This window comes from Oreochromis niloticus, linkage group LG6 (genome assembly GCF_001858045.2).
Source record: "Oreochromis niloticus isolate F11D_XX linkage group LG6, O_niloticus_UMD_NMBU, whole genome shotgun sequence".
Taxonomy (NCBI): Eukaryota; Metazoa; Chordata; class Actinopteri; order Cichliformes; family Cichlidae; genus Oreochromis; species Oreochromis niloticus.
Genome location: NC_031971.2, coordinates 4570972 through 4584517, shown reverse-complemented (window position 1 = coordinate 4584517; position 13546 = coordinate 4570972). Strand labels below are relative to the sequence as shown.

Here is a 13546-nt window from a genome sequence, read left to right as displayed (position 1 = left end):
ATGATTTTACAACTGTTTGTCCTTCATGTGTCCTTCACTATTTATTTCAACAAACAACATTAAACTTGCATAATAAGACAAGAATAAGTCAGTGTTTGGGTTCAATGTGTTTATTAAAAATATTACAAGCTACTAAAACACACAAACACAACGGCAGGGTTTAGTTGCTGGAACATGGTTGCTGTTGTACAGATTTGTTTCTTCCTCTTTTCTTTTTCATATAAAACGCTGATGTAAAAAACCCCTGGTTTTGACTGCACTTTGTTTGTGTCCTCCTTAGAGAGGATATCCACTCCACAAGCTGAAAGACAGAAAACACAATCATCACTCAGCCAGTGAGCAAAAACACTCGAGTTCTCCAACTGTTCCATCCATCAGTGATTTATTTTGCTTTGTAAGAAGACCTTATTCATGTTTAACTTGTTTTATGTAACATCTTCAAAATGAAGCTTTTTTATTCAAATCCATTAATATTATGTTATGAAAAATGCTGGCAGCTGCCAGTCCTGCCCTCCAGCCTCATAGCAGATACATCTATGGTATAAATGTAAAAAACCTAGATGATTCTCAAAAAACTGCTGAAACAGACTTTGAAGATCGGGGAGATTCGAACTCATCCAAGATTTTTAGTAGATGCACGTGTATCTACAGATCCTACATCACCTCGTTCATGAGTTATTGTACTCATGAACAGGCTTTTACAGCTGAGGGGCACTTCTCTACATCTCCTTAGAGATAAAAAGGGAGCATTTTTAACAAAAGAAACAATGCGACCTTTAATTTGCACACTATGTTTGTGTCTGTTAGGAGGTGATGTGTCTGTACGCTGTAGTGTGATTGTTGTGGAACCTGATGGCTTCATGAACCCTTTTTACACAAATCAGCTTTAAGCTGTCAAGATCTGGGCTGTCACTCATCCTTCAGTAATGTTTATGACCCATCATGTTGTGGTCTTTTCAAATACTCTGGGATACAACAAGAGTGTGTGTGTGTGTGTTACCTCAGGTTGTACTCTGGGTCGGCGTGGGTTTGCAGCAGCAGGTCTCTGATCTCCTCAGGTGGGTTCAGACCATGAAGCTTTGCTCTCTCCCACCTCTGCAGCCTGCTGATACCTGATACAGACACATCAGGATGAATGATTCAGTCACTTCAGTTTGTTTTATGTTACTAAAGAATGGACCCACAACTAATGCAGTGCAGTGAGCATCAGGACAACAGGCGAGCACACACACCGAGTAGGATTACTACTGCTTACATCGCTCTGGTCACTCTGCGTTGCTGTGCTAATATGGCACAAAGCACTTGAACATTCCATTTTCCATTTGCACAACGTACATTTTCAGTTTTTTCATCTAAATGTACTCATTGTTTACAATGTTTTGCACAGTCGAGGATCAGCTCAGGACACATTTCTTTGTCTGTGCACGTCTGTGGTCCTGCCTACAGACTCGTGGAGCAGCAGTCTTCTGTAGTCTCGTCAAGGTGGGCGGTCACGTCATTAATGGAAGTTGAGGTATGGCTGCTTGGATCAGCAGGTGTGGAGGCACAGGCAGTAGTTGCTGTGTGAGTAGTCTGCTCCAGCAAATGGAGTCCCTGAAGTAGACCTCCCCACCATGTTTTTAACTTTGGTGATTGAAATCCAAGAATTTTATGGGTTTGGTAATCAGCACACATTACATTTCATACAAGCATTTTGTTAACCAAGCATCTTTTTGAAGCCATTCATCCAAATTTGTTCACATCTCACTAGATCAAAGCAACACGGTGGCAGCCAAAGTACTAAAGTTCAGAAACAAATGGACTGGTCTCACATACGGCCTCTCTGCTCCTCTCTGCTCGAAGGTCGCCGGTTCGATCCCTGGCCTTTCTGTCCTGGTCGTTGTGTCCTTGGGCAAGACACTTTACCCTACCGCCTACTGGTGTTGGCCAGAGGGGCCGATGGTGCGATATGGCAGCCTTGCCTCTGTTAGCTGTGGCTACAATCGTAGCTTGCCTCCACCAATGTATGAATGTGAGCGTGAATGAATAATGGCATTGTAAAGCGCTTTGGGTGCCTTGAAAAGCGCTATAAAAATCCAATCCATTATTGTGTGGATGCTGGAGGCATCCACACTATTGAGTTCCTGTTTCTCTTTATTGTGTGGATGCTGGTTAAGCATCCACACTATTGAGTTCCTGTTTCTCTTTATTCTTTATCTTTATTGTGTGGATGCTGGAGGCATCCACACTATTGAGTTCCTGTTTCTCTTTATTCTTTATTGTGTGGATGCTGGAGGCATCCACACTATTGAGTTCCTGTTTCTCTTTATTCTTTATTATTATTATTCCGGGTGTTTCCGTACGTTTTTCGCCGTGGATCTACTTCCACAATTTTCAGCCGATTTTCACCGTTCAAATTTTAAACTATTCTGCTAATTTTTCCCTTTCCGGCTATATCTTTTGGTATTTTATACTGTTATACTTTTTAAAATATTAAGCTTTTTCCTTTAATTTGTCCCATTGAAATGAATGGGAAACTTCCGCAATTCTGCTAAAACTTGCTTGTTTTTGAAACTTAACTACTTTTTCCTACTTTCACGTAGAACAACCATTCAAACTTTAAAATGTTCTCAAATTATTGGGCTATTCAGGAATAAATCAGCTTTTTCAAATCTTTTACCGTTTTACTTTTATCCCTCTTTAAGTTTTGAGTTGCAAAATTGTGATTTTTCACAAAATACATGCGTTGTTATGGTTGCTATGCACTTGGCTTCCAGTGTGCCACTGAAGGTTTTGCAGTCTTCTCTTCATGTCCGAACAACTTCTTGCTACTTGCTCAATTTTCACTCAACTTCCACAAATTATACATCAAAACGTAGGTATTTTTGCTGGCTTTCAGAAAATGTCACCATCATTGTTGTGAGATTTATAGAATTTTGGCAAATCTCCTCAGACCAACACAAAGTCTCAAAAATCCCCATAGAAAGTCAATGGAGAGCTTGTTCAAAATCACAGCTTGATTTCTGTAATGAGAGGCATATTCGAATCGTCATATCTCCTTAACGAAGCAAAGTTAAGACATGAGGCTTGTCCCAGTATATCTTCAGACACTCCTGACGCTCACAATTCAAGAATTTCTTTCTCACCTATTACCGTTCTGAAATGAGTTAGACTTGTTTGAGGGTAGGAAATTCGTCCTTCGCTCAGATTTCTTCAGATTTCAAACTCTGGAAATGATGCACTTTTTTCTCTCGTCATATCTTTTTGATGGATTTCCACAGAGACCTGAAAATTTCCATGACTGTTCACCAAAGCCTGCTGTCTCTTACGGTGAAAAAATGATATTGATACTCCAAATAGATTTAGAGTTAGAAAGCGTTGTTTGAGGGCAAGTCAAGGCAGTTTTTGCTTGCCTCTACTCAGTTATGGTGCATTAGAAGTCAAATATCGTCAATAATTCATATTTTAATGATAAATCGTTAACACTGGAAGATTCCCCCATCTCTTCTGAACAAAACGGTGTAAGAATGACTGTTCTAGCCCCTACGGTTAGGAAATTATAGCCATTTGTTTGAGAGGAATCCTCACTATGAGAAATTCACTGCAGAAATCCTGTCTCTGTGCTCTGTGTGTGTAAAAACGGCTGCACCTGTTTTGGCGGGAAAAACTACACAGCCTCTCTGATTGGTGGATTCAAATTTAGCAGCTCCCGGGCTGCTTGACTGACCTAGAAACTTGATTTTCTCTCCCTGTGTGTGTGTGTATGTATGTGTGTGTGTGTGTGTGTGTGTGTGTGTGTGAGACAGAGAGAGAGAGAGAGAGAGGGCGAGAGAGAGTTTTTATGGGAGCATCTTACTGTATGATTTAAATTCAATATATTTGGACTGGTTGACTGAATTTGATCCTGTGTGTGTCTCTCTGTGCTTGTGGGACTTTTTGCAGCTGTCCATTTTGCTTTTCCAATTTTTCTATTTAAGTTATTACTATTGTGCTAAGTCATAGCATTTGTGCTGCTTTTCAGTACTTGTGCTAAATACAGCATTTCTGCTAAATCATACTATTTCTGCTATTTTATAAGATTTGTGCTAAATACAGCATTTGTGCTAAATCATACTATTTCTGCTATTTTATAGGATTTGTACTTAATATAATATTTCTGCTTAATTATAGTATTTGTGCTAAAACATAGTATTTCTACTAAACGCAGTATTTCTGGGTAATCATAGTATTTCTATGTATTCCTGCCAGCTCCTCAGGAAGCCAATCCTCTGTGAGGACTGTAATTTTCAAATTGACATATCAAGTCATGCACGGCTTCCCAGCCAGCCAATCATATCTGAGTCCTGGCACATTCAAATTTGCATATTGGGACCTTCATGGCTTCCCAGCCAGCCAATCATATCTGAGTCCTGGCACATTTAAATTTGCATATTGTTGCCTTCATGGCTTCCCAGCCAGCCAATCATATCTGAGTCCTGGCACATTTAAATTTGCATATTGGGACCTTCATGGCTTCTAAGCCCACCAATCATCTATGTCATATATCTCTAATATTTCATATTTTTATTTTAAATGGTCAGCATTTCAAGATTCCCCTATGTCTTCTGAATAAAATGGTCTAAGAATGACTGTTTTAGCCCCTACGGTTAGAAATTTATGGCTGTTTGTTTGAGGGGAATTCTCACTATGAGAAATAGACTGCAAAAATCCTGTCTCTCTCTGTGCTGCATGTGTAAAGGCCTGCACTTAGTGCACCAGTTTTGGCGGGAAAAAGTACACAGCCTCTCTGATTGGTGGATTCAAATTTAGCAGCTCCCAGGCTGCTTGACTGACCTAGAAACTTGATTTTCTCTCCCTGTGTGTGTGTGTGTGTGTGTGTGTGTGTGTGTGTGTGTGTGTGTGAGACAGAGAGAGAGAGAGGGCGAGAGAGAGTTTTTATGGGAGCATCTTATTGTATGATTTAAATTCAATATATTTAGACTGGTTGACTGAATTTGATCCTGTGTGTGTCTCTCTGTGCTTGTGGGACTTTTTTCAGCTGTCCATTCTGCTTTTCCAATTTTTCTATTTAAGTCATTACTATTGTGCTAAGTCATAGCATTTGTGCTGCTTTTCAGTATTTGTGCTAAATACAGCATTTCTGCTAAATCATACTATTTCTGCTATTTTATAGGATTTGTACTTAATATAATATTTCTCCTTAATTATAGTATTTCTGCCATTTTATAGTATTTGTGCTAAAACATAGTATTTCTACTAAATGCAGTATTTCTGGGTAATCATTGTATTTCTATATATTTCTGCCAGGTCCCCAGGGAGTCAGTCCTCTGTAAGGAGTGTAATATTCAAATTTACCTATCAGGACCTGGACGGCTTCCCAGCCAGCCAATCATATCTGAGGCCTGGCACATTCAAATTTGCATATTGGGGCATTCATGGCTTCCCAGCCAGCCAATCATATCTGAGTCCTGGCACATTCAAATTTGCATATTGGGACCTTCATGGCTTCCCAGCCAGCCAATCATATCTGGGTCCTGGCACATTTAAATTTGCATATTGGGACCTTCATTGCTTCTAAGCCCACCAATCATCTATGTCATATATCTCTAATATTTCATATTTGTATTTTAAATGGTCAACATTTCAAGATTCCCCCATGTCTTCTGAACAAAACGGTCTCAGAATGACTGTTTTAGCCCCTACGGTTAGGTATTTATGGCTGTTTGTTTGAGGGGAGTCCTCACTATGAGAAATAGACTGCAAAAATCCTGTCTCTCTCTGTGCTGCATGTGTAAAAGCCTGCACTTGGTGCACCAGTTTTGGTGGGAAAAAGCACACAACCTCTCTGATTGGTGGATTCAAATTGAGAAGCTCACAGCTGTTTGACTGACCTAGAAACATGCTGTTAACAGCCCCTGTTCACTTGCTGCTGCTGCTGCTGCTGCTGTGTGTGTGTGTGTGTGTGTGTGTGTGTGTGTGTGTGTGTGTGTGAGAGAGAGAGAGAGAGAGAGAGAGAGACAGAGACAGAGAAAGAAAGACACACACAAAGACCTTTTTTAGGGCAGCATCTCATTGGTGGATAAAAATATAATATATTCAGACTGGTTGACTGGCATAGACCCTGTTTGTGTGTGTCTCTCACTGTACATTTGTGTATCCATATTTGATTTTCTGTGTATTTGGTGATTTGTGTATCCATATTTGATTTTGTGTATCTGTTGGCTTTTCTTATTTATTTTTTTTTCTAAATGAATTTTTATTTTATTTTTTCACAGGTGAACAAAAATTAGTTTTGAGCGAACTTAACCATGTTCCTTTTTATTCAGCTTATCATTTTACCTTTCCAATATTTTCACTTAAGTTATTACTATTCTGCTCAATCATATTATCTGTTCTAAATCATTGTTATTAAGCTATATTGTAGGATTTCAGCTAAATCATAGTATTTCTACTATATTATATTTTTCTTTCTAAATATAGCATTTCTGCTATAGAATAGTGTTTCTGCTATATTATAATATTTGTGCTAAACTGGAGTATTTTTGCTAAAACATAGTATTTATATAAAATTACAATATTCATAGTATATTACAGTGTCTCTGGTAAATCACAGCATTTCTGCTATGTTGTACTGTTTTTCTAAATCATAGTATTTCTGTAATGTTTAAGAATGTTTGGCTAAATATATTCTTTCTGTTATCTTATACTATTTCTCCGAAATTCTTGTATTTTTGAGAAGTTATCGTGTTTCTGGTAAGTTACAATATTTCTGCTAAGTTCTGCTATGCTATTGTATTTCTGCCAAGTATTATGTTTCCTCTAAGATATTGCAGTTCTGCTAAGTTACTACATTTTAGCAAAGTTCCTTTGCTTCTGCAAAGTTTTTACAATTTCTGCAACTTTTCAGCTTTTCAGCTAGTTTCAGCAGAAAGCTTCAGCTTTAAAGCATCCACACTGCATTTTCGCAGGAAATGCAAATTTTTCTAGTTATTATTATTATTCTTAGGACTTCCGTACACTTTTCGCCGTGGATCTACTTCCACAATTTTCAGCCGATTTTCACCGTTCAAATTTTAAACTATTCTGCTATTTCTGCTAATGATGGCTGTATCTTTTGGTATTTTATACTATTATACTTTTTAAAATATTAAGCTTTTTTCCTTTAATTTGTCCCATTGAAATGAATGGGAAACTTCCGCAATTCTGCTAAAACTTGCTTGTTTTTGAAACTTAACTACTTTTTCCTACTTTCACGTAGAACAACCATTCAAACTTTAAAATGTTCTCAAATTATTGGGCTATTCAGGAATAAATCAGCTTTTTCAAATCTTTTACCGTTTTACTTTTATGCCTCTTAAAGTTTTGAGTTGCAAAATTGTGATTTTTCACAAAATACATGCGTTGTTATGGTTGCTATGCACTTGGCTTCCAGTGTGCCACTGAAGGTTTTGCAGTCTTCTCTTCATGTCCGAACAACTTCTTGCCACTTGCTCAATTTTCACTCAACTTCCACAAATTATACATCAAAACGTAGGTATTTTTGCTGGCTTTCCGAAAATGTCACTATCATGGTTGTGAGATTTATAGAATTTTGGCAAATCTCCTCAGACCAACACAAAGTCGCAAAACTCTCCATAGAAAGTCAATGGAGAGCTTGTTCAAAATCACAGCTTGATTTCTGTAATGAGAGGCATATTCGAATCGTCATATCTCCTTAACGAAGCAAAGTTAAGACATAAGGCTTGTCCCAGTATATCTTCAGACACTCCTGACGCTCACAATTCAAGAATTTCTTTCTCACCTATTACCGTTCTGAAATGAGTTAGACTTGTTTGAGGGTAGGAAATTCATCCTTCGCTCAGATTTCTTCAGATTTCAAACTCTGGAAATGAACCACTTTTTTCTCTTGTCATATCTTTTTAATGGATATCAACAGACACCTGAAAATTTCCAAGATTGTTCACCAAAGCCTGCTGTCTCTTACGGTGAAAAAATGATATTGATACTCCAAATAGATTTAGAGTTAGAAAGCGTTGTTTGAGGGCAGGTCAAGGCAGTTTTTGCTTCGCCTCTACTCAGTTATGGTGCATTACAAGTCAAATATCTTTAAAAATTCATATTTTAATGATAAATTGTCAACACTGTAAGATTCCCTCATCTCTTCTGAACAAAACGGTGTAAGAATGACCGTTCTAGCCCCTACGGTTAGGAAATTATGGCCATTTGTTTGAGAGGAATCCTCACTATGAGAAATTCACTGCAGAAATCCTGTCTCTGTGCTCTGTGTGTGTAAAAACGGCTGCACCTGTTTTGGCGGGAAAAAGTGCACAGGCTCTCTGATTGGTGGATTCAAATTCAGCAGCTCCCAGGCTGCTTGACTGAGCTAGAAACTTACTTCTCTCTCCCTGTGTGTGTGTGTGTGTGTGTGTGTGTGTGTGTGTGTGTGACAGAGAGAGAGAAAGAGAGGGCGAGACAGAGTTTTTATGGGAGCATCTTATTGTATGATTTAAATTCAATATATTTAGACTGGTTGACTGAATTTGATCCTGTGTGTGTCTCTCTGTGCATGTGTGTTTCCATATGTTTCCATATTTGTGATTGTGTGACTGTTACACTTTTTTTGCTGAGTTTTTTTTTCATTTAACAAGTACATTTGAAGGACCCTTAGCATGTTCAGCATTTTTTCAGCTGTCCATTTGGCTTTTCCAGTTTTTCTGTTTAAGTTATTACTATTGTGCTGAATCATACTATTTCTGCTATTTTATAAGATTTGTGCTAAATATAGTATTTCTACCCAGTATAGTATTTCTGATTAATTATAGTTTTTCTACCAAATCATATTACAGTATTTTTGCTTTTTATACCATTTTTATAGGATTTTTATATTGCTTAATATAGTATTTCTGCTTTTTATAGGATTTGTGCTTAATACAGTATTTCTGCTAAATGTAGTATTTCTGCTTAATCACACTATTACTATATATTTCTGCCAGCTTCCCAGCCAGCCAATCATATCTGAGGTCTACAGTTTCTTCTCTCGTCATATCTCAGCGACGGATGTACAAAGAGTAATGGAAATCGCAGTCAAAGTACACCAAAGTCCGCTGATTCACCCAGTACAAGAATTATGCTCCTAGTCCACCTAGTTTTGGAGTTACACGACGTTTTGTAACTCCAAAAAACGGCGCTCTTTGCCTCACACCGCGATCTAATTCTGACTGCTCATCACCCTGTTTCCCAAGTGTTCACTGTCTTTCCCAGTGGGGCAGCTGGTAATGACACAGGTCTGCTACCCAAAGGTGGTGGGTTCAACTCCACCTTGGACAACATGTTTTTTGCCCTACAAATTAATACACTATCACAGACCACTAATTCATATTCATCATTTATTACAATTCTCAAAACGTTTTACCAGCTTTTCTAATATGGACCTCACATTCTTCTTAACACTCCATGGCACAAATACTCTTCCCTTTAGGCTCTGTGAATGTGTGTGTGTATCAATATTTCTCCCATTTTAAAGTATTACTCCTCCATAATTGGATTTCTCTTAAATCAAAGTACTTTTACTACATCTTAGTACTTCTGCTCAATCATAGTATTTCTGCTAAATCATGGTTTTTGTGCCAAGTCATCAGAATCATGTTTGTTGGCCAAGTATATGTGCATACAAATACAAGGAATTTGGTTCCGGTAGATGGTGGCTCTCGAGCACAGCAATGTAAATCTCACACACACACACACACACACACACACACGCACACACACGCACCCACACACACACGTATCTATATATACATTACACATGCATACACATACATACACAAAGCTGTGTAAACCAACTATAAATAACTAATCTAAACGTATATACATAAAATACAGAAATGAAATGAGGTGGAATGAATACTACAGAATGTACATAAGGTGCAGTTGCAGTCTGGCAGTGGGAGCAGTGTGACAGTTCAACTGTTTAGAAGGGAGATGGCGAGGGGAAAGAAACTGTTCCTGTGTCGGGTGGTCCTGGTCTGCAGGCTTCTGTACCGTCTGCCAGAGGGCAGCAGATCAAAAAGTCTGTGTCCAGGGTGTGAGGGGTCTGTGATGATTTTCTCTGCCCGTTTCCTGGTTCTTGAGAGGTACAGCTCCTGGATGGAGGGCAGGGGGGCGCCGATGATCCTTTCTGCTGCCCGTACAGTCCGCTGCAGTCTGCACCTGTCCTGTTTAGTGGCTGCACCATACCAGACTGTGATGGAGGAGCACAGGACAGACTCAATGACTGCAGTGTAGAACTGGATCAGCAGCTCCTGTGGAAGACTGTACTTCCCCAGTTGTCTCAGGAAGTACATCCTCTGCTGGGTCTTTTTGAGGATGGAGTTGATGTTGGTCTCCCACTTCAGGTCCTGGGAGATGGTGGTACCCAGCAACTTGAAGATCTCCACAGTCGACACAGGGCTGTCTGATATGATGAGGGGGGGCAGAGTTGAGGGATGTCTCCTGAAGTCCACTGTCATCTCTACAGTTTTAAGAGTGTTCAGCTCCAGATTGTGCTGACTGCACCAGAGTACCAGCCGCTCAACTCATCATAATATTGTGTTATGTTATAGTATTACTACTAAGTGGAGGAATTTCTGTCATGTTACAGTATATGTGCTGATTACAGTATTTCTGCCAAATATAGTATTTCTGATTAATTATAGTTTTTCTACCAAATCATATTACAGTATTTTTGCTTTTATACCATTTTTATAGGATTTTTATATTGCTTAATATAGTATTTCTGCTTTTATAGGATTTGTGCTTAATATAGTATTTCTGCTTTTTATAGGATTTGTGCTTAATACAGTATTTCTGCTAAATGTAGTATTTCTGCTTAATCACACTATTACTATATATTTCTGCCAGCTTCCCAGCCAGCCAATCATATCTGAGGTCTGCCGTTTCTTCTCTCATCATATCTCAGCGACGGATGTACAAAGAGTAATGAAAATCGCAGTCAAAGTACACCAAAGTCCGCTGATTCACCCAGTACAAGAATTATGCTTCTAGTCCACCTAGTTTTGGAGTTACACGACGTTTTGTAACTCCAAAAAACGGCGCTCTTTGCCTCTCACCGCGATCTAATTCGGACTGCTCATCACCCCGTTTCCCAAGAGCTCACTGTCTTTCCCAGTGGGGCAGCTGGTAAGGAAATTATAGCCATTTGTTTGAGAGGAGTCCTCACTATGAAAAATAGACTGCACAATCCTGTCTCTGTGCTGCGTGTGTAAAAACAGGTGCACCTGTTTTGGCGGGAAAAAGTACATAGCCTTTCTGATTGGTGGATTCAAATTAAGCAGCTCCAGGCTTTTTGACCCACCTAGAAACATACAGGAAACACTGTATGTACAGCCCCTGTTTGTTCACTTGCTTCTGCTGCTGCTGCTGCTGCGTGTGTGTGTGTGTGTGTGTGTGTGTGTGTGTGTGTGTGTGTGTGTGTGTCTGTATGACAGAGAGAGAGAGATAGAGAGCCTTTTTATGGTGTATCTTATTGTGTGATTTAAAATCAATATATTTACACTGGTTGATTGAATTGGATCCTGTGTGTGTCTCTGTGCATGTTTGTTTCCATATATGGGGGCGATCGTGGCTCAAAAGTTGGGAGTTCGCCTTGTAATCGGAAGGTTACCGGTTCGAGGCCCGGCTCGGACAGTCTCGGTCGTTGTGTCTTTGGACAAGACACTTCACTCGTTGTCTACTGGTGGTGGTCAGAGGGCCCGGTGGCGCCAGTGTCCAGCAGCCTCGCCTCTGTCAGTGCGCCCCAGGGTGGCTGTGGCTACAACGTAGCTTGCCATCACCAGTGTGTAATGGGTGAATGACTGGATATGTAAAGAGCTTTGGGGTCCTTAGGGACCATAAAAGCGCTATATAATACAGGCCATTTACCATGTCCATATTTGTAATTGTGCAAGTTATTACTATTATGCTAAATTACAGTATTTCTGCTACTTTTCGGTGTTTGTGCTAAATACAGTATTTCTGCTAAATCTTAGTATTATTGCTTAATCATATTATTTGAGCAAAAATCATAGTATTTGAGCATATTCTTTCTATTGTGCCATAGCATAATATATTGCTGAATTACAGCATTTCTGCTATGTTGTAGTATTTGTCCTCAATCACAGTATTTGTGCAATGTTTAGGTATTTTGTTTAAATAAAGTATCTATGTAATCTTGTACCATGTTTGCTAAAATCCTGTATTTTGAAAAGTTATCTTGTTTCTGCTAAGTTACAATATTTATTCTAATTTCTGCTGCTAAGTTCTGCTATGTTATTGTATTTCTGCCAAGTATTATGTTTTCTTTACGTTATTGCAGTTCTGCTAAGTAATTACATTTTGCTAAGTTCTTATGCTTCTGCAAAGTATTACAATTTTTGCAAAGGTTTTACAACTTCTGCAACTTTTCAGCTTTTTCAGCTAGTTTCAGCTGACAGCTTCAGCTTACAGCATCCACACTGCATTTCGCAGGAAATGCAAATTTTCTAGTTATTATTCCGGGTGTTTCCGTACGTTTTTCGCCGTGGATCTACTTCCACAATTTTCAGCCGATTTTCACCGTTCAAATTTAAACTATTCTGCTAATTTTCCCTTTCCGGCTATATCTTTTGGTATTATACTATTATACTTTTAAAATATTAAGCTTTTTCCTTTAATTTGTCCCATTGAAATGAATGGGAAACTTCTGCAATTCTGTTAAAACTTACTTGTTTGAAACTGAACTACTTCCTCATACTTTCGCCTAGAATAACCATTCAAACTTTAAAATGTTCACAAATTATTGGGCTATTCATGTCTGATTCAGCTTTTTCATATCTGTTACCATTTTCATCTTATCCCTCTTCAAGTTTTGAGTTTCATCTTTGTGATTTTCACAAAATACATGTGTTGTTATGGTTGCTATGCACTTGGTTTCCAGTGGCCACTGTAGTTTCGCAGTCTTCTCTCATTTCCGAACAACTTCTTGCTACTTGCTCAATTTTCACTCAACTTCCACAATTATACATCAAAACGTAGGTATTTTTGCTGGCTTTCAGAAAATGTCACCATCATTGTTGTGAGATTTATAGAATTTTGGCAAATCTCCTCAACCAACACAAAGTCGGAAAACTCTCCATAGAAAGTCAATGGAGAGTTGTTCAAAATCACCGCTTGATTTCTGTAATGAGAGGCATATTCGAATCGCCATATCTCTTAACAAAGCGACGTTAAACATGAGGCTTGTCCAGTATATCTTCAGACACTCCTGACTCACAATTCAGAATTCTTTCTCACCTATTACCGTTCTGAAATGATTACACTTGTTTGAGGGTAGGAAATTCGTCCTTCGCTCAGATTTCTTCAGATTCAAACTCTGGAAATGAACCACTTTTTTCTCTCGTCATATCTTTTTGATGGATTTCCACAGAGACCTGAAAATTTCCATGACTGTTCACCAAAGCCTGCGTCTCTACGGTGAAAAAATTGATTTGATACTCAAATAGATTTAGAGTTAGAAGCGTTGTTTGAGGGCAAGTCAAGGCAGTTTTTGCTT

The 13546-nt window shown here is 38.7% G+C and overlaps 1 protein-coding gene across 1 annotated transcript in view; it reads right to left on the bottom strand.

Annotated features, from left to right (window-relative positions):
• Positions 1-94: 94 nt before the first annotated feature.
• pold4 (DNA polymerase delta 4, accessory subunit) overlaps positions 95-13546 on the bottom strand; it is a 101830-nt gene continuing 88378 nt past the window's right edge. The window contains exons 4-5 of the mRNA XM_025908156.1: positions 1001-1112; positions 95-301 (exon numbers count right to left, since the gene is read on the bottom strand). Coding sequence (XP_025763941.1) covers positions 277-301; positions 1001-1112 — 137 coding nt within the window. The 3' untranslated portion in view covers positions 95-276. The remainder of the gene's footprint in view (positions 302-1000; positions 1113-13546) is intronic.